Here is a 20,799-nt window from a genome sequence, read left to right as displayed (position 1 = left end):
AGTGGGAATTTGCCAACCCCAAAACCCCAGCTTTCACCAGGTGGCTTCTCACCAGAACATGGGGGGCTCTGAGGGACACAGGAGGGTCCACGGGCCGCAGGGGACACCACCTCGGCACCTCACCCACCTTGGTGCTCAGAGCTGAGGGGGGATACCCCACAACGCCTCCTGCCGCCCCCACAGAGTGCGGAAACCACACCATAGACAGAACGCCCCAGCTGACCGAGCTCTGTAATCAAGGGCCATCTCAAAACTGAAAATTCCTGAAGCAGACCTGAGGTCAGGTTTCTTACTATGGAACACTCAGACATCCCTAGGAGAAGACAGCTCCTCAGAGAAACCGAGTTTCTGGTGCTGAGTTCAGGATCACCCACCGGATCTCTTCATTGATGATGTCCAGCTGCTCCTGCATCATCACGGTCAGAGTCTTGGCATTGGCCTGCCTGCTGGGCGACAGCTGAGTGGCTGAGCTGAAGAGGGTGACCCTGTCGCCCTCGTCGTCAGACACGCTCTCATCACTCTCAAAAGCCTGGGCCACGTCGGCCAGCATGCTGGCTTGCTGCGTGCGCTCGCAGTCCTGCTCCTTTCGGGTCTGCACCTGGGCACGAGAGGACCACGTCTTGTCAGCAACATTCAGGGCAGCTCAAGTCTATCAGGAACTGAACCCAATTTTACATGGAAGCCCTGACTCTGGATAAATGCGCCATGCTCATGAGACACTGCCATCTCTTAAGCGAACAGGACTCAAGAAACAGGCAGGGGGAGAATGCAGTTCCTTGATGGCCTGGTGACACTCAGGTCTCAGCGTGGACGGCAGGCAATCCTATGAGGTTATTCACAAGGGTGGGCTGATGGAGTCAGAGACAGAAACTGAAAATTACAAAAATACATCCATGCCTCCATCAGCCAGGCTGGAGCAAAATAAGAAAAAAGAACCTTTCAGCTCGGCAGCCGCTGGGTCCCTAATCAGTGGTCATCACTGGTACCAGTTCACCAGAGTGTGCCGTCCTCCCAGGCTCTCAGACCTCCATTTCCCAGGCTGGTCTGAACACCCACAGAGAGGTGCAAGCAGGGGCAGCCAGGAGACGGGAGGGCCAGCCCCTCCGTGGCTCTCCTCTCGGGACACAGGCCCTTGGGCTGTTCTGGGGGATGGCTCCTCGCACCGCAAGGGTGGCTCTGTCATCAGAGACACATGGGATACTGCCAGCGGGGCCCCGTGCCGCCCTCCCGCTCTCACACCTCACACCCTTCTCTCGGAAAACGTCCCCCCTGCCACACTGTCACCCAGGTCCTGCCTTCTTTCCCAGAAAGGACCTCAAAGGAACTGAGGGGCAGCCTCGAGGTGCTGGCTTGTTGGCTCCCTACCCCTGGGGCCAGTGCCCTCGCCTCCTGTCTTCATCAGGACCCCACCCCAGGGCTGGGCTACCCCATTCGCTGGCTCCAGGACCACCTGCCATCATTCCTCCTCTGCTCCAGTGAACCAGCTGCCTATGGGTTCACCCCCATCAGCCCGGTCGGCATGTCCTCTCCCTTCTCTCGCCTTCCAATCGCACAAGGGGTACCAGCAGATTCCTCCTCCAGGGCTCCCTGCAGCGCCCACTGCGGGTCTCTGAAAGCTCCTTGGGAGTGGCCTCTACGGTCCCCCTCCCTGCCAGGTCTCCACTTCTCTGCCAGCAGGTTGTGAGCCCCGCCCTGCAGGGCAATTCCCCGGGGGCTCAAGGAACCCATGTTACCAAGCCCCCTCCCTTCCTTGCCCTCCCCCACGCCACCCCCCGCCCCGCCCCCAGCATGTCTCTCCCTGGGCTCCAGGCCCTGCCTTCCCTTGCGATTATTCCTCAGTCCCTTGTGCCCCTTCTCAACCTTGGAATGCAGGGTTCCCCACAGCTCTACCTTTGCACCCCATCTCTTTCCACCGGCACCCGCCTGGTGACTTTACCGTGCTCATGCCTTTAAATGCCATCTGTACGCCCACAACCCCAAGTCCACCCTGAGCTGAATGAGTTCTCTCCCGGATTCAGGCCGGAACACTCGGCTGTTCTCCTGACACATCCCTGGAACACCCAATGGGCTCATCCACCTCAACAGGGCTGAGGCCCGGCTCTTAGCTCCCCGCCCCGGCAGCCCTCCTCACCTCAGGAAATAGGCTCTGGCCTCGAACTGCTCAGGCCTGAGCCCAGGCTCCTCCCTGATGTGGCCCGCTCTCTCCCTTGTCCCCGCTGGTTGACATGACCCTTTTTCTATCTCCAAGTGGCTACTTCTCTTCCTGCCTCCGGGTCTCTGGTTCAAGGTCACCCTCCTGGTGTCACCTCACTGGCCACCCTGTTTACACACGATCGTCCCCTCCTCCTTGGACAACTCAGGCACTCTGGTCTCCTTTCCCTGCTCATTATTGTTCAACAGGCTGCGCGGGTTTAAAAAGGGGTCCACAAATTCTTCCATCCTCCTCCCTTCAAGAGGCAGAAGAGGCAACTCCTGCTCAGCCCCTGAGCGAGGCAGGACTTGGCAGCTCACTCTCACAAACAGAAGTGAAGGTGTGCGGCCTCAAGACCAGGGTGTGAAAGGCCCTGGGCTAAACCCCGCACTCTCGCTCTCAGAGGGTGTTCTGAGGAAAGCCAGGCCATGGGAAAGCCACACGGCAGGGACCTCGGCCTGTCCCCAGCAGCCAGGTGAGTCTGAAAGCCTGCCATCCAGCCTTGGGGGGCCTTCCCGTGTCTGTGCCCTCAGGAGGCCCTGAATCAGGCCCGCCTGCTACAATGCACAGGCACTGGGGACTGTGAGCTGCTCCCTGGGAAGTCACTAAGCTTTGCAATGATTCGTTATGTAGCAGTGGATAAAGGACACACATCGTTTTTAATTCACTGCTGGAGTCCTACTTTTGACCATGTCTGGCCCAAACTAACTGCTCACTGAATGTGGAAGCTCAAAACACAGACATGTATGAACAAATACATGGCATGAATGAGGTGAAAAGATAAAGGCACTTAAACTCCCAATGAGAATTCTTCTCACTATAAGCTGATGGATATGTGTATCCATTTACTCGTAGGACGATTTCAAAACTGTGCTAATTAGTACCATGCTGGGCCTCACAGTAGGCCACAAATAATCAAAATTGGTTAAGGAAAAAAAGCATGCCTTCAAAGTAAACTCTTAGCCAGAAAAAGGAAAATGGGGAGACGTAAAGCAATCTATCAGCGCTTTGTTCCAAACCCACCTCAGGACCACAGTGTGAGGGGGCAGGTGCCTCACAAGGTGCCCACCAGGGATGGGAAGGGGGCGGCGGGGTCCTTGCCTCGGATGGCTCATCGTGCAGCGCTGCCAGCCGGCCTTTCTGGGGGCACCGCAGCACCGCCCCGTTGCCCAAGGAGTCTGCCGGCCGGTCCGCCACAGGGAACCTGAGGTCCGGGGCGCTGCCCAAGTGGGGTCGGCTGAAACACACGGGGAAGAAGAGTGCTGTTAGAAGAAAAGAGAGCTCACTCTGTCAGACGAGCCAAAGCCTGTCCATTTGGAAGATCGGCAATTTCACAGCAAAAGGGCCCCCGGGAGGGCACTGCCCTCCTGGCTCCAATAGCAACAGGCCGCCCGCTGCTCTGCAGACACTCAGGGCTCATCCCCAGCAGCTGGAAAACTCCCGTATGTGGGGAAGGCAGTGCTGCCGCGAGGGTGTGGAGCTGACTAGGACAGGATCGGCTGTCTGGGGTTGGGGCGTCCAGGGTCCCCCGGAGCCCGCTCTCAGGTCCCAGGGCAGGGTGTGCACCTGCTCTGCTTTCCCCTTGGCACCCCACCTCCCCTTTGGCCCACGCCTGCTCTGACCTCCCTCTCTCACGGGAAGTTTGTGGATCACAATCGCTGGTCTGCCTGGAACACTGTCTGCACCACTCTCAGTGTTTTTAAAGGCGCCTCAGACAACCCGCAGCAGAAAAGCCTTGGACCCACAGCTCGGAGCTGAGCACCACTGGTGTCTCCCATTAAAGCAGAGGTGAGCGTGTCACCAGAGTCTGGGCTGAACAAGGCCCAGCACAGATGCTCAGGCCCTGAGCACTAAGGCCTGGGCCTGCAGGTGCCAGGAGCTCACTCAGCAGGGGCCTGCTGGGAGGCAGGGCAGCCCCGCCTTGACTGTGAGCAGCCTGCACTGCAGGACCGCCCGGGTTCTGCTCAGTCTTGTCTCTGGGACGAAGGTGGTGCCTCCATGTGCAGGATTCCCTAAACCCAGGAGACAGGGCCTTCCTCCGAGGACAGGACACCCCATACGTCTGCAGAGTGGCCAGGGCCAACCACCAGCTCAGCCTGCTCGGGGTCACACGCTGCTCTGCTCGACGGTTTTGCGAACACTGTGCTGCACAGGAGATGGAAGTCTGGAATCTCCCGGAGCCACACCTGTCTTCCCTCCCATCTCCCCTCCCTCCTGACAGAACTGTTCCCTTCTCTGCTCCACTTCCACCCAAGGGCCTGGGGCTAGAGCACACTTGGGAACTGAGTGGGGGGTACGACACAGTCCCGCTGTGGACTGGGGACCCTCGAGGGTCCTCTGAGGGCCACAGAGGCCTCCGGGTTGGGTCGACCCCCAACCATCACCTCCCAGTCCCCTCGCGGGGTGCAGCCTCCATCTCTCTCCCCCTCCTCACCCGAAGCTCTTTCCTCCGGGAGAAGGTCTCAGAGACAAGGTGACCAATTCCTCTGGGAGGTCCCACCAAATACGCCGTGCCTGCCCTGCCTGTGAGCCAGTTTTCAGTCCCCACTCCCTCCCTCCTGAGGCAGCACAGTGCCCCCCACCCAGCCCACACTGCCCACAAGCCCCACTCTGAGGCCCCACCTGTGCTGCTAAGTCACTGCTGTGACCCCTCCAGAGCTGCCTCCTGGAGACACCCCTCCCTCGCACCGGCCGCTGTGGCCCACTGTCTTCAGAGCACAGCGGCTCCTCCTGCCCCGCGGCTGCTTCCTCTTCTCGTCTCTCACTCTCACTGACACACACGGGACTGGTGACCAGGCCCCAGGCTTCTCCATCTGAAGCCCCCAATTGTGTCAGGCCTCGGTTCCTGGCACCAGGTCCCTCCTCGTTACCCAAAAACCCCCAAGAGGAGGAGGCCGTGTCCACCTCCTCTTCCTCCACTGTCTACGCAGTCCTCCTCACACTCACCTCGTCCACCCTGGGAGCAGGGGTTCCCCACCTCTGACAGCCCCAGCCCCTCACCCTGGAGGAGCTCTGCCACCAAGTCCGGCCACGTCCCCTCCTGTTCTGTAGGGCACGTGCTCTCCTTGAACTCCACCCACCATGGTTTCAGACACAGGACCAGTTTCTGGCTCTGCCTTTGTCTCAAATGACATCTCCTTTTCTCTAGAAGAAGGCTGGGTGGGGGCTCTGGACTGCGAGGATCCCCTAAGCACTCAAACACAGAAATATGCGTATGGGCTCCAAACTGTCTCCTAAGTCAGGATTCAAGCAGTAGTCCATTTCCTACAGATGAATGAATGTCACCAGTAAGCACTTAATAACCTTTGCTAAAGTTTATCTCTCACTTGTGACCATTTTCCGTGAAGAAGCCAAAGAAACATTTAAATACTTAATAAGAATTACCGCCCCTATAACAACGAGGAAGAAAAAATCAGGATGCTCAGTAATCTGCTCTCCTCATTCACAAGCCAGGTGATTCCTCCCACCGCAGTCAAAAGACTACAGGTCATTAACCTTCTGTGACTCTTCAGAAACGTCAGTGTCACAGTCTGTCAGGCCCCTCAGATGAATACGCCCAAATACCAACTGGTCGGCCCCCTACTTCCAAACCTCTGCCTGTGGTTTTGAGTGTTGTCAATCCTGTGACACCACTCCCTGGTACCAAGTTTGACCCTAAGGAACGATGCTTGTCTCTTCCCTCTCGCTGGCCACGAAGCTACAGGCTCCTTGAGGTGCGACCATGAGCAACACCCAGTCATACTGTCCACACACCAGACAGGCCCTTGTCACACTCGACAGCGCTGAGGGGAGCTGCCCGGGGGAGCAGCCTACCTGTGGTGGAAGGGAGCCCCTCGCAGTCTCGTCTGGTCCACTTCGGCTCTCAGGGTTTCCAGGTTTAGAATCAGCTGGTCCTACGAAACAGCAAATGACACAGCCTGCACCGCTTGCTTTTTGGATGTAAAGTGACTTGCACCAAAATGTGCAGAACAGGTTACATCAGTAGGTATCAACTCCCAACATTGTAATTCTGAGAAAATGTTCTCTAAGAGTCCCTAGCAAATAGAAACACTCAGAACAATATTAACCCTTATAAACCATAATGAAGAGGAAGTTCCATCTCAGGTGTAGAAAAGGTTTCTCTGGAGGAAACATGGCAAGCCATTAACAACGATGAAGTCTGTAGAGAGAAGCTAGACTTCAGGCGGGGGTTTCGGGTCAGGGGGACATGACTCACTCTATTGCCCTCCCTCCTCTCACTGCTTTAAACTGTCTCCATGGAGCTCACCTGCATTCCTCACATTCATTCCTCTACAGCCCACTTCACTTGCTCATGGGGTAAAACAAGTCAAACGGGCCAAGTTTGTGAGTCACTCAACTCAACCTGGAAGCTCTGTGCTGTCGGCCACGGCAGTCACTCGCCTCGTGCAGCCCCTGAGCACGTGAGACAGGCTGGTGCAAAGCCCGATGTGGAAATCACACAGAGGATTTCAAGACTCATGGTGAAAGAAGGACGTCGAGTAGCCCGTTGGTTTTTAGGAAATTTTAGATTGTGTAGGTGGCTCGTATTATCTTTCTGACGCACAGCACAGTCCACGTGAATGGCTCACGCTTTGTCTGAGCTTTTGGGTGATCCCTGAAAGGACTACTCAGAATTCTGAACCACACACAACAGCCACACACTCTAAATCCATCTATAATGCAAACACATTCAGTGTTCAAAACCAGAAGTGCTATACGTGTTATAGCAGTGGATTAGCCATAAGGAAAATGGAACTCGACTTCTGCTAAGCATCTGCTCAAACTCATGTCCACTGAGTTGGTGATGCCATCCAACCATCTCATCCTCTGTCATCCACTCTCTTCCTGACTTCAATCTTTCCCAGCATCAGGGTCTTTTCCAATATGAAAATTCATATTAAAAAACTGGAAATAATTACCTCAAGCAATTTTTAAATGCAATAACAAAGTTGCCAAGTCTGTGTTTTATAAGATGAGCATCAATTTCAAGGTTTAAAAAGCTGTTTTAGGACCTACTGTATTAAAAAAAATGGAGAGAAGACAAAAGAATGATCTATTTGAGATTGGCTCTGTATGAGAAATTGCTGAGACTAATTGACGGGACGGGTCATGGGTATTTATTATACTACTCCATCCACTTTTGTGCATGTTTGCAATTCTCTATCGTAATACATTTAAAAAGTTTATTTTCTGTTAAAGCAGAGTCTTCTCCAGCAACACAATTCGAAAGCATCAATTCTTCAGTGCTCAGCCTTCTTTATGGTCCAACTCTCACACCCATATGTTACTACCGGAAAAACCATAGTTTTTGAGTATATGGTTTGTCATATATGGTTTGAGTATATGGTTTGTTGGCAAAGTGATGTCTCTTACTTTTCAATATGCTGTCTATGTTTGTCATAGCTTTCCAAGGAGCAAGCATTTTTTAATCTCATGGCTGCAGTCACCGTCTGCAGTGATTTTTGAGCCCAAGGAAACAAAACCTGTCACAGCTTCCACAATAAGGCGTCGGCATTCAAAGATTTTTAAAGCAAAACAAAAGTTGACTTTGAATTGGCTTAGTCTAGTCATAAACAGCATCCCGATCTCAACAGCCTCTGAGCAGCAGTTATGAAAGTAAGAAGTGCACCCCTGATCGGCAGATATTGAGCTCTCTGCCTAAGCGGGGAGGGCGCCTCACCGCGGGTCTCACGATGGGAGTCAGAACCACTGCTCCCTGGAAGTTCGCCTGTGAGGCTCTGCAGTCCAGGCCCAAAACACAGGTATGGTGGGGACAGTACTGACACGTGAGGCTGGACCCGGGATCCCCACTCCATTTCCTGGATGGCCTGTATTGCCGTGTGGCCAACCTTTCCAGGAAACCTCTCTCAGGACTCGGTGATGTGAGCCTCCACCATCACCCTTTCCTGATGCGCCTTCTGTTGCAGGGCAACTGCGGTTCTCCTGTCTAGAGGCAGCCATCCTACACATACACCGTGTCTGGACCAGCGGTTTGGCATGTGGGACTCCAGCGCCACGTCCGAGGCAAGCAGGCTCCACACCTGGGTGCCATGCCTTCAGTTTCATGGGCCCCAGGCTGGCACCCCTAGGTTTGTCTGAGGGGCAGTTGGGAGGTCCACCTGTATCCCAAGCAGCTCCCCGGACTGGCTGGTCAGAGCAACAAGCAGCCTCTTTGAATGTGGGGAAGCCCTGGCTCCTACCCACTGCCTATGGGCGACCACCTCTGGCCCTGCTCCCAAGGAGGTGGGTGCCCGGATCAGCAGATGGGGCCACACAGGCACACACTCGATGCCAGAGACGGGACTGGTGGAGAAAGGCAGTGCTGGCCCCCGCCCAAGCCACGTCTACTGCCCAGACGCCGCCTCCCTGTCAGCACAGGCACCCGCTGCAGCTCCTTGTTCTTTGCCTCCAGTTGGGCCTCCATCTGGCGCAGCCTATCCTCGATGCTGCTGTGTCTCTCTCTCCTGCCTGTCGGCCAAGAACAGCGTCAGCTCCGCTCACAACAACCCTGTCCTGACAGCACGCGGGCTGTGATCGCAGGGGCGGCAAGCGGGCCATGCTCTGTGCGAACCACGGGCCCTGGGTTCGCCGGGGGCACTGCCCGCATGCCTGCTCACACAGCCTGCGCGGCTTCGTGTGTGACACATGGCTCACGGAGGATGCTGGTGACCAGCTCGTGAGAGGAGACGTGCTCCCCGTGCCCCAGGCCCCACACCCACGGCCGCTGCGCTCCCTCCTCGGACTGCCTGTGGCGAGCCCGCGTGGGCAGCAGACAGCGGCAAACCCGAGGCACACGTTCTACCTTCCTAAGCTGGGAAGGAAGTTCGAACCGTTTAGCCTCCTGAGTGGTAGAGCTTCCGGAAGACAAAAGGTCGGACTACAAGGCCGACTGGGGATGGACAGCAGAGATGCCAGGGGAGAGGAGAAACCAAGCCTGGAGAGGAAGATCACAGGCAGAAGGGTGCCCCCTGGCGGCTGTTAGTGACCCTGCTCTGGGAGGGTCTGTGAGCACCGGACACCGGCGGCCTCCCGCGACGTGATGGCCCCTCGGGCACTCACTGAGCTCCTGGCAAGGCTTCCGACAGCCGCGTCAGCACAGACCCGGCCCGACTCTCTATGTTCAGCCAGTGCCCACCAGCAGCGCAGGGCAACACCTTTCCCGTCAGAAGGACAGGGTGGCTGGCTGGCTGGCAATGGGGTCGGTGCCCCCAGCAGCGCCACATCCCAAGGACATGGCCTCTCACCCGCGGGCTCCTGGGGACGGCGAGTGGGGAGTGGGGCCTCGGGTCTGCACGTGCCCTGCTGGGACTTCTTTAACAAGTGTATGGATAACAACTTAAAACTGTGTTCATTACAGAGCTATTTTGGCCATCTCTTAAACGAGAATGGGATTTTTCTAGGTCTCTATCCTGCTAGGCTTTGAGTGGCTGACTGAACTCTGAGCAGCAGTGACTCGGAGCTGAAGCGTCCTAGGGACACACAGAACTCGGGACAAAACTGGAGGGAAATTAACGTAGGGATGACGCAGAAGTGGGGCGTGCCTGACACTCAGGGAGCGCTCCCATCTCAGACGGGCAGCACGACCCCCATGTCTGCGCTCCTGTGTGGACTGAGCAGCATGGGCAGGGGCTCGGTGGGAGAGCAGGGGAACAGGCCCTCCCTGTGCCCGCCCCCCAGGGACCCAAAGCAGCACCTTGGAGAGCGAGGCCACCCTCTGCGCCTGCTCCGCCTCCACCTCGGGCAGCGTCTCTGCCCTCCGCAGTCTCTGCTGCAGCTTCTCTACCAGCTCCAGGCGCTCCTGCAACTGGCGGTTCTTATCCTCTGTCTACAAAGGGAGAGCAGAGGATCAACACAGGCCGAGAGGTGTAGCCACTGTCGCTTTAAGTAAGCTGAGACAAAACCTAAATGCACGTGTCTAGTGGATTCATTCTGTTTCGGAAGCTCCCTCAGGGTATATTTTCTCTCAGTGTTCCTGGGCTTGGTCTCAGTGAGCAGAACACCTCCTGCCAGAGTATTTGCTTTTCCTAAACATTCCCCAAGGACATCTTAAAAAAAAAAAAAAAAGTTCTTCTATATTAAAGAAGATCTGTAGAATTATTCATTCTTATTGACAAGTTAAGGGAAGAAGGGTTCACTACAGACCCTTCTTAAAACGTCACCAGAATCATCATTTAGAGGGAACCCTACCGACCGCAGATGGCTACGGGCGTGTAAGCCAAAATATGGCTTTCATCTCCTCTGAAATACAGACCTGATAAGAGCATGCCTGGTGAAATGCCAGTCAACTAGTATTTGTAAATGCACGATTATTCTTTTAACAGATCTTCTTACTCTGAAAAACTTTCAATGTAGAACATTTAGACAGATTCTTTTTTAAAAAAGAAAAAAATTAAACTATCTATAAGCTCAGGTTCCTGAGAGGTTAGCGTTTGTTTCTAAGCAGCTTTCTTACTTTTTCTGTGTGCGTATTCCTCTATGTACGTACACAAACAATATGCTATGCTTTAAAACCCGCAGAAAACAATAGCATATGGTACATAGTATTTTCTGATCTGCCTTTTACAGCCATTATTTTGTATATCGTGATGCTTTTAATTAGCATTCCCCATCATACTTTTCAATGGCTTTCTAGTATTTTATTTTTGGGGTGGGGACAATGATACACTTTGGCACGCACCAGACTGACTCACTTTGTTTTGGAGAAGCCAGATTTGGTTTTCCTGGTTAAGTCCTGATTATCTGAGACCACTCGGGAACAGGAGCGAGTAAGGCTCACCACACCACAGGAAGTACAAACCCTAATCAGACCGGAGCTCTAACCCTGCCTTTTGTCACAGTGACCCCAGTTCCCAACAGGCAGCCAGCTGCCGTGAAGTTCCCTGCTGCTCTCTACTCTTTCGGTAACAACTCTAACAAGCCAACAGATTCACCTTCAAGTAAAACAAAAGAGTCAGGAATGGAATTCCACAAAATGGTTAAACCAAGTCCCAAATAATTCAAACCTGTAAGTTGCAGTCACCCGCAATTTTTTAAAAATGTATTTCCTTCCAGTACAGCTGATTTACCATGATGTACATCCACACTTTTGAACACAGTATTTTAGGGTCATAAGAACTTTACACTGGGACTTGATTTCCAATGTGGGAGTCACATGGAAAGATCTTTACCTTCCTTCCTCAGTAATTCACTACTATAAAAGTCAGACACGGTTCATAAAAGCCATTACCTGTCGATGCCTAGAATCCTTATTTGCAATTTCATTTTCAAGTTTATTACTGATGTCGTCCTAAGTTTCAAATCAAACATAAAGTTAACATCCTCAGAATAAAAATCCTAGACACGGCAGTTTTCTCGGACGTGAGCAAAAATGCGCCTATCCCAAAGGTCACGATTGGCACCCATCTGTCTTAACGTTCTGTCCAGCCACTTGGTTTACCAAGCTTCTTTTCTACATCATAAACCCAAACAGCAAACGAAAAGTATACTAAACTACCCTGTTATTCCAAGAATTCCAGGAGGGAAGGTATCTGGCATGAAGTCAGGACCTCTGTCTGCTACACCATACAGGCGGGCTTGACCCAGAACAAGGAGGGACCTTCAACAGATCCAACGGGGAGCTCTGAGGCTCGTTTCCTCGAGTGAAAGTTGGAAAAGTCTCATGCAATTTCCTCAGAATTAAAGTAGAATATTAACGAGTGGAAACAGAAGTCAAATTGTACACAACTGGGAGCAGCCTTCTCAAGCCTAGTTCTTCAAAAGCAGAGTTACACCACATGGATGAAACGCTCAAACCAGGACCAGAACTTGCTGCTGGTGCAACTCCTGTCCGCCACTTCAAAATCCACTTCAGGTCCCTCCCTGGTCACTAAGTAACCAATGTGAGAGCAAAGTCCTAACTTTAAAAGTGAAAGGTCTTGAAAACGCGTTTTCTAGAATTCTATACGTATTAAACTCTGCCACCTAATCTCCTGTTGCCAAAGAGTAGTGTGAATAGCTTATGCAAACCTGTGCAAATATTTCTGTTTTGAGTTCTCACACAGAATTACTCACACCAAGCTACTAAACAAGTACACCTGCTGTACCACATGTTGGAGGGGTTCTCTCTGAGACGGTCTCACGGGAGAGGGGTGGGCCGGGTGGGTGCTGTCTGTCTGTGCACAGAGGAGAGGCGAGGCTCACAGGAAGAGGCCTGAGTCCCCAGCACTCTCTGTTTTCACAGTGACCGCTAGGGAGTTTCTCATAAATCAGGACACCCGCAGACATGACCGCCAGAGACATCACGATTCCACATGGTTACACAGCTCGGGCCTGAGGATCTGAGGGTGAGCAAACACCACTCGACTTGTCTGACCGCCGGTATCACTGTCACACATCCCTTCAAGGAGCGGAACCTCAGAAAACTCGAGAAGATGGCCAGGCAAGCTGCCTCAGCAGAGCCCACACAGCATGCTCCCATCTCTCCGAGAGAACAGGCTCCACAGGTGTCACCAGACTCGCCTGAGTGAATCAGAAGCAAATTTCAGCATCATCAGGAACACATTCGACAGGCAGTTGCGGGGGGCGGGGGGCGGGGATGAACCGGGAGACTCGGGTTGACATATATACAGCACTGATACTACACATAAAGTCAACGAGTGAGGACCTAGTGTACAGCACAGGGAAGTCTGCTCAGTGCTCTGTGGTGAAGCAAATGGGCAGGAAATCTAAAAGAGAGACAGACACGTAAATAGATAGATAGATAGATGACTGATTCACTTTGCTGTACAGCAGAAATTGACACAGCAGTGTAAAGCAACTATACGCCAATAAATGAATGAATGGATGAATGAATTTTTAAAAAAGGAACACAGTGGGCCCCCTAGAACTTGTGGAAATGAGGAGTCCACACCCAGGGTGCGGCACAGCGTCAGGGCTGCCCTCATGTTGGTCCACTGCCAACGGACCGCCTGGACCAGGCCTCTTCTACCCCAGAGACCTCGACGCGGAGGCAGGGAGGCAGCCAGTTGTGGTCTGTCCAGTGCTCTGCTCTTACTCACGCAGCCATCCCAAGGCTGAGATCCCCGGGAGAACAAGAAACCCACATTCCACCTCAGGACAACAGACACAGCTGCAGTCACTCACTTCGCGGATGTCCTGCTCAAGTTTTCTGTTCATGTTCTTGGACTTGAGGAGGTCCTTCCTGGCCGTGTCCAGGTCCTCCTCCAGATGTTTCACGTGGGCAGAGAGGGCTGCCAGGCGCTCCTCCATCTGGCTCTGCTCCCGCAACTGCCTCTCTATGATTTCCTGGAGCTCCATCTTCTTAACCATGTCTTCCTTGTGGCTTAGAGAGCCGTCGGAGGGTCTCTAAGGGGGAAAGGAAGCCTTACACAGCCTGGTTTTGGGAGGGAGGGAACACAGTACTTCCGGGCAATCTGTGAGGTCAAAACTGCCTTCTGCGCTCTGGGAGCTCACAGGACCCTCGTGGCCACTCAGACCTACATGGTGCATCGGTGAGAGGTCCCAACAGCCCCGCACAGACTGGATGGTAAGACGAGAACCAGACAGAGAGCGAGACCAAGGACTTGCCTTTCCATTGGCGCTTGGCATGTTTTCTTGCTCATGATGTACATCAAGCACCCTGTCCGTTAGTATCTTTTCCTGGTTATTCTCCTCTGAAAGAATCATCTGCTAAAACCAAAAAAATTGAATCAGAGTAAAGAAATAAGTAAAGACAGCAAAACTCCACCTGGAAAACTCAACTCTAAACTGAAAACACAACATAAAAAGAAAATACATGGTGATGCTATCCATCCCGAATACCACCAGGTGATTAGAGTCAGAATTTGTCTTCTACTGGACAAAGGGGTACTTAAGAGATCCTGCAACTCTGAGCCACAAGTCTAGTTTACTAGTCATTAAAATAACCCTGGTGGGCGGGTCCTCAATCAGAAAGATAAATAACATCTGATGCCCACCACTACAGCCTTCATTCTTTTTTAAAATGAAAGGATTCAAATGACAAACCCTTCACGGAAATTACACAAAGACTGATCAAACTTACCTCTTTATGTGTGGCACCTAATTCTTCTTCTAACAAACTACACCTTTCGAGTGCTACTCGTAATCACGCTCTCAACTCAAATCAAAGGGGCCGAGTCACTGTGTGTTGATGTGTGTATATACGTTAGTACACTTCTTAGTGTATACTCACCCTAATACATGGATACTGTCACAGAATACCTTGAATGTCTCTCATTGATCTTAACGTCAAGAGAATCTGCTTGTTAACAGCTTTAAATTCTAAGTTTGAGAGAACAAAATGTTCTCCTAAATTAATTATTACCCAGTTTTTAACTGCAAATTGATATACAGAATATAATAAATCTTGAGACATTCATGCCAACTAATACTTTTTAACTGGGGGCTTCCCAGGTGGCTCAGTGGTAAAGAATCCGCCTGCCAATGCACGAGGGCAGGTTCGATCCCTGGGTCAGGAAGATTCCCTGGAGTAGAAGATGGCCACCCACTCCAGTATTCATGACTGGGAAGCCCCATGAAGAGAGGAGCATGGTGGGCTACAGTCCACAGGGTTGCAAAGATTCGGACACGACTGAGCATGTATGCAGGCAACGCTTTTTAACCATATAAAACTCTGAATTCTTACAGAAAAAAATGTATATACAAGAATTCAAGACGCTCAAAAGTCAACTAGTTACATAAATATGTGCATCATCCGCCTAACAAGGCAGCAAGTGTACAAATCCAGGACGGCCGGATGGCTGGTACCTTCTCGTCCAGGGCCTTGTGGTGTTCAAAGAGCCATTTCAGCGCCCTGAGCACCTCCACCTCACTCCTCATGCCGGCTGGGGACTGCGCCTGCCGCTTGCCTGCTGTCATCCCGACGGGTGGAATATATCGCGAAACCAGGCACTCCAGGTGCTCCAGCAGCAGCTGCAGGGCAGGGCCAAAGGAACACCTTCAACCTCATGCTCGAACTCTGGGCCGATAACTCCTCTCAGCCTCACGCTATAGCCGGAAACATGCTAAGGCACGTCGGAATCCTGCCAGTTCAGTCGAAAGTTAGAGTGGACTTCCCCAGGGGTCCAGTAGTTAAGACTCCACACTTCTTCAAGGATCATGGGTTTTAACCCCTGGTCAGGGAACTAAGATCCCACACAAAGTGTAGCGTGGACAAAAATGTAAGTTAAGAGAACTCCCCCCTCATATGTACTAAAATTACATTAGCTCTCATCAGAAATTTGAAGCAAGGTATGAGAACCCAGAACTGATCCACCCTGGTCTGTTCAGTGGGAAGATGTGGAAAATGACTTGAAAATCAGACAAAGTTTAAAGACAGCACACGGAGGCCAGCGGTGACCCCCGCGGGGCAAATGTCAACACGTGAGAATCCCCCTACTGACCCTGGTGTTGTTTCTTTCAGCTTTCAGCTGAGCGATTTCCTCTTTGGCTTTACAAAGCTGCTCCCTGTAGGTGTATCCTTCGGGAGTTGGAAATTCCTAGAAAACAGTTAAATGAGAAACTAAATGCAAACATAAATTAAAAAGAGAGCGAGACTGTGAAGACTGACCCTGTCAAGTCTCTCCAGGCTCCACACAAAGGATCTCCATGCCCCTCCAGAGAAGAGGGGTCCACTGACCCCAAGACCACACAGACCACCACAACTCAGACCGGCCTTCAGCCTCCACCTCGACCTGGCAGGCACGCGGCAGGAGAGAACCTGGAATCCAAGCCTGCCTTCTCAAGACCCAGGGACATTTGAGAAACTTTCCAAAACGTAAACCTAACAACAAAGTGGATAAAGAGATTCTTAAACGACACACAGACCTGGAGCCACTGGGGAAAGTGAAGAAAAAAAGGAAGGTCTACAAGGCCACGAGGCTTTGGAGTGTTCCTCTGGGAAAAAGGCGGATGGCACCTCAAAGCCATCTGTTAGCCTGACTCCACAGAAGCCACCCAGTCATTCAATCAACTGGTTAAAATGTTAAATTTATGTTATATGTACTTTACCACAATTTGCGTGCATGCGGGGCCATCCACGTGGTGAACTTGCTCAAACTGAACCACACGGAGTCTTTCGTTCTTCTATTTTTCTTTGCAGAAATTAAAAAAATCCTGGGCTACGTATCCCCTACTACATACTGAGTGTTCAGCACCCAGAACAGTGCCCAGCACTTGTAAGAGGCATGCAGTAGACATGTGTAGCTATGAGGGTGTATGTCATACACGTAAGCAGTAGGTACCTGTCATTAAAATACTGGACACACTGGTCTGTGCTTTGTAACATGGGAGACATTAACGGGCTTAGCCGTTCTGCTTCAAGGACTGACTCTCTAGCTCGATCCTCATGCCCCAGAGATTCCTCCAGCCCGTATATCCTTTCTTTGCAAGAAGGGAGACATTAAGGGCCTTACCCTTTCTGCTTCAAGGACTGACTCTATAGCTCAGTCCATGTGCCCCAGTGACTTCTCCAGCCAGTGTTTCCCTTCTTGTGGGGCCCCCGCCCATCCTCCATGCAGCAACTGCACAACCTCTTACAAGGTAAACCTGCTGGGGTCGATCCTGCCCACTAAGGCCAGAATGCCCTGGCCGGCAGGGCCCACAACCATGCTAACAAAATGAAACACAACCCCAATGCTTCGCCGGGTGAGGGCCAATCTGACGGGCCCAGCCCCCGGCTGCTCTCACCTCAGGCCGCTCTGCTTCCAGGACGTGGGCCGAGGCCAAGTCCTTCCTAGTCTTCGCCTTTGCCTTGGGGTTGCAGCGCTGGAATAACGCCCAAAGGCGGGCCCTTCTGCGACCCATCCTCGCGGATAGGGGCAGCCCCCGACTCGGGGGCAACCGCTGTTTCACGGTAGGATACCTCGGCTACCGAGCTATCACCACCAATCTCACACTACGACCACCACTCTCACACACACTGCTCTCACACACCACTCTCACACACACCGTTCTCACACTATGACCACTGCTCTCACACTATGACCACCAAATGGCATGAAGGCTCCGCCTCCAGCACATCTCCCAGGAGCCCAGAACTGGAACCCACTCGGTCACAAGGGGCTCCGTGGCAACAGGGGGGCTGGGCTCAGGTCCACTGTCAAGGGTGCAGAGAGGGGGGAGGGGCTGCCAAAAAGACAACAATTGAGTGTGGAGTGCAGGAGAAGGCAGGCTGTGCCCACAGCTCAGGCCCCCTGTCAAACACGACCCTGCAAGGTACTGGGTCACAGTCGAACCAACCAGTATAAACTCCTTCAGAAACCACCACCCCTGGGAATGAGCACGTCTTCTAAGTGGGCTTCTGCCCCCTCTACCCCCCAAACAAGCCTCCAGTGAGGCTACTGAAAGGGCAGCCCTGAACTCAAGGGCGTCCCCAGAACCCACTCAGCTGAGGAGGACTCACCACGCTAGCTGCCCCTCACTCTCACCCTGAGCTCGGTCCTCCCTGTCAGACTCCCTCACTCGAGCTCAGCAAGGGCTTGACCAACCTCACTCCAGGCACTTAAAATGAACCCACAGTGGGTACAGGGGTTCATTCAACCTGCTGTGAACTCGCCCTCTTTACTTCGACCCTCGGCTGCCAGACGACTCTGCCCCGTGGGGACTGCATGGTGGAGGTTCAGGGGTGTCCCTGCCTCGAGCCGCGACAGCCAGCACCTCCCAGACCCCGCCTGAGTCTCCCACCCCTCTCCTGGCTCCACTCCCACCCTCGCGGTTCTCCACTCGCCAGGGCACAGGCCACTTGCTCCTGGCTCAGCCCGGACCTCTGCTGTCATTTGAGGACCTCGGTCCCCAGGGTGCTTGGGGTCCTATATCCACCCATCTCAGCAATTACACACTCTGGGAGAGACAGGGTACAGTTTGGGGTCCTGCCCGCAGTTCACCCTGAACACGTTCTCTTTTTTTAGCTTTATCTACTGGAGTTCTCTGAGATGTGTTCTTAAAACATCAACTGTTGCTTTCAAAAAGACTGTAAGGTCACTGTGCTCAACTTTACGAATAAAATCTTCATTTTCCACCTTAAAGTGAAACTGGAGGGAAGACTAAAAGCAGTCATTTTTTCAAACTGAAAAAGAAAACCCACATGTGACCATGTCACAGAATACAGGTCACGTAACCCCTCCCTCCTCAGCCTTGGCCTCCACCACCAGCAGCCCGGCATTGCAAGGCCTGCCCTGGGCCGCCAGGGGCAAGGGCAGAGGGGAGACCGGCTCCTCTGTCTCCAGGCCGCGTGGGCCGCCTGCTCCACCTCCTTCCCAAGTTCACGTGGCACTGAAACAGCCCAGGCAAGCTGGGGACTCTGACCAGAAACACAACCATGGGTACCAAGCAAGGACCCCTGGTTCTTGTTTTCCCTGGTATCAAATAAACTTGATCAAGACAATTACTGTGACTGTTACATGTGGCTTCAGATGACAGAAGACCCCCCCCCCCAGGGTGTCTCCACTTCCAGTGACAGACGCAAGCATCTTGTAGGTCAGCCTACCAAGAGCTAGAAAAGCTAAATAAGGTTTAAAAGAGGTCCTTAGGCAGCCACAATCCAAGATTTCAAACACAAGCGAAGCTCAGTGAGGGAGCTGGAGACTGAGAGGGCCGCTCGTTCCCTCGGGGCATCTGAGCAAAGCTGACTCTGTGAAGAAAAGGAAGGGAAAAAGTCAAGCAGAGGGGGCTGGCTAACACAGCTCTGGAGGGTTCCTTGGGCTGTGGAGACAAAAAGTCAAGCGCAGGCCTGACGAGTCAGTCCGGATGTCAGAAAACGTACCCAACACTCTGCCCAAACCGGCTGAGCGCTGACTATCAGTCACCTCGTGGTGCTCAGGAGAGACGGTGGGCTTCAGGACCTGCCGAGAACGCGGGGCCCTGGGAGGCACCCCAGGCTTCCAGACACTGGAGACGCTGGAAAGCTCCTCCCTGGGGTCGGGGGGGAAGGTGGGTGAAGGCTGCTGAGACTGAGCTTAAAAGGACCCCCAAGCCTCAAGTCCCTCAGGCCCTGAGTGAACAGACAGCTCTGTCCCCACTGGAGGTCTGCGTCAGAGGAAACTCTGGAGAAGGCAGCATCACTCAGAACCTCTAGGGTTTTCCAAACATAATGTCCAACATGCAACCAAAGAAGCAAAAGAGGGTGTAACAACAAACAGGACCAAGAGAAAAAGAACTGAACCAGATCCAGAGGTATGAGATATATATCAGCGTATCAGAGGTATGCTAGAGGTATCAGATGCAAATGTCACCTGTTCAAAAATATACTTGACAAAAGGAAAAATTTCTGAGAATCAAAACCAATCTAGAACTTTACAATAACAGTGACTGAATTTAAGAACTCAGTCTCTGGGCTTAACATCAGATTGGACGTAGCTGAAGAGACGATCAGTGAACTGAAGGACGGATCGGTTACAATATATATATAAGAGGGAAAAGGGATAGAATGTATTGAAGGAATCTGTTGTTAAACTATGTTGTTAAAAACTATAAATGGGGACCCTCATGGTGGAGAAAAGACAGAAAGGGGAATAAGAAATGCCTCCAGGGGTTGAAACTAAAGAGCCTCTTAATGAAAGTGAAAGGGGAGAGTGAAAAAGCTGGCATAAAACTCAACATTCAAAAAATGAAGATCATAGCATCCAGCCCCATCACTTCATGGCAAATAAATGGGGAAACAGTGGAAACAGTGACACACTTTATTTTCTTGGGCTCCGAAATTACTGCAGATGGTGAAATTAAAAGATGCTTGCTCCTCGGAAGGAAACCTATGACAAATCTAGACAGCATATTAAAAAGCAGAGACATTACTCTGCCAACAAAGGTTCATTTAGTCAAAGCTATGGTTTTTCCAGTAGTCATGTATGGATGTGAGAGTTGGCCCATGAAGAAGGCTGAATGCCAAAGAATCAATGCTTCTGAACTGGGGAGTTGGAGAAGACTCTTGAGAGCCCCATGGACTACTAGGAGATCCAGTCAGTCAATCCTAATGCAAATCAGTCCTGAATATTCATTGGAAAGACTGATGCTGAAGCTCCAATACTTTGGCCACCTGATGCAAAGAACTGACTCATTGGAAAAGAACCTGATGATGGGGAAGACTGAAGGCAGGAGGAGAAGGGGACGACAGAGGATGAGCAGGTTGGATGGCATCACTGACTTGATGGACATGAGCTTGAGCAAGGTCCGGGGGTTGGTGATGGACAGGGAAGCCTGGCGTGCTGCAGTCCATGGGGTTGCAATGGGTCAGACATGGAGTGACTGAACTGACTGACAGGGACAGTGGCAAGAGTTGGTTCAAGAATCAGATCATTGACTCAAAAATGAAAACCACACATTGGTTTCAGCAGCTCTGCAGGTGCCTAAGGCAAGAAGAAAATGTTCAAGCGCTCAGAGGAAAAAAGATGTGGCTTTTAATGGCACAACAACACTGAAAGCTGACTTTCCAAGAACAAGGAAGTCAGGAGATAATGGACTGGCATCTGTAAAATGCTGAAAAACAAATAACCACCAACCTGGAATTCTATATCAACAAAAACTCTCTTCGAAAGTGAAAACAAAGAGAGACTTTGAGGGCAAATGGAAATGAGACAAACTCATCACCACACACATGAACTAAAAAAAAAAAATAT

General features: G+C 52.1%; 1 protein-coding gene and 1 long non-coding RNA gene across 18 annotated transcripts in view; one reads left to right on the top strand and one right to left on the bottom strand.

Annotated features, from left to right (window-relative positions):
• The window catches only part of LOC101906171 (liprin-alpha-1-like), a 40,738-nt gene extending 23,222 nt beyond the window's left edge, over positions 1 to 17,516 (bottom strand). For 6 of the 17 annotated variants that reach the window (XM_059880488.1, XM_059880492.1, XM_059880484.1 and 3 more), the window contains exons 1-10: positions 16,877 to 17,516; positions 16,199 to 16,273; positions 15,592 to 15,687; positions 14,957 to 15,121; positions 13,757 to 13,858; positions 13,313 to 13,534; positions 9,885 to 10,016; positions 6,005 to 6,084; positions 3,215 to 3,428; positions 375 to 598 (exon numbers count right to left, since the gene is read on the bottom strand). In XM_059880488.1, coding sequence (XP_059736471.1) covers positions 375 to 598; positions 3,215 to 3,428; positions 6,005 to 6,084; positions 9,885 to 10,016; positions 13,313 to 13,534; positions 13,757 to 13,858; positions 14,957 to 15,121; positions 15,592 to 15,687; positions 16,199 to 16,273; positions 16,877 to 16,993 — 1,427 coding nt within the window. In that variant the 5' untranslated portion in view covers positions 16,994 to 17,516. The remainder of the gene's footprint in view (positions 1 to 374; positions 599 to 3,214; positions 3,429 to 6,004; positions 6,085 to 9,884; positions 10,017 to 13,312; positions 13,535 to 13,756; positions 13,859 to 14,956; positions 15,122 to 15,591; positions 15,688 to 16,198; positions 16,274 to 16,876) is intronic. The other 11 variants (XM_059880490.1, XM_059880493.1, XM_059880485.1 and 8 more) reach the window with 8 other exon arrangements.
• LOC112443722 (uncharacterized) lies at positions 3,462 to 19,343 on the top strand. The gene is made up of 2 exons (XR_003032134.2): positions 3,462 to 17,404; positions 18,097 to 19,343. It is a non-coding gene; the product is annotated as an uncharacterized lncRNA (long non-coding RNA).
• Positions 19,344 to 20,799: the final 1,456 nt, after the last annotated feature.

Source organism: Bos taurus, chromosome 23, assembly GCF_002263795.3.
Source record: "Bos taurus isolate L1 Dominette 01449 registration number 42190680 breed Hereford chromosome 23, ARS-UCD2.0, whole genome shotgun sequence".
Taxonomy (NCBI): Eukaryota; Metazoa; Chordata; class Mammalia; order Artiodactyla; family Bovidae; genus Bos; species Bos taurus.
Note: the sequence above shows the minus strand (reverse complement) of the source record. Positions and strands in the feature narration are given on the sequence as shown.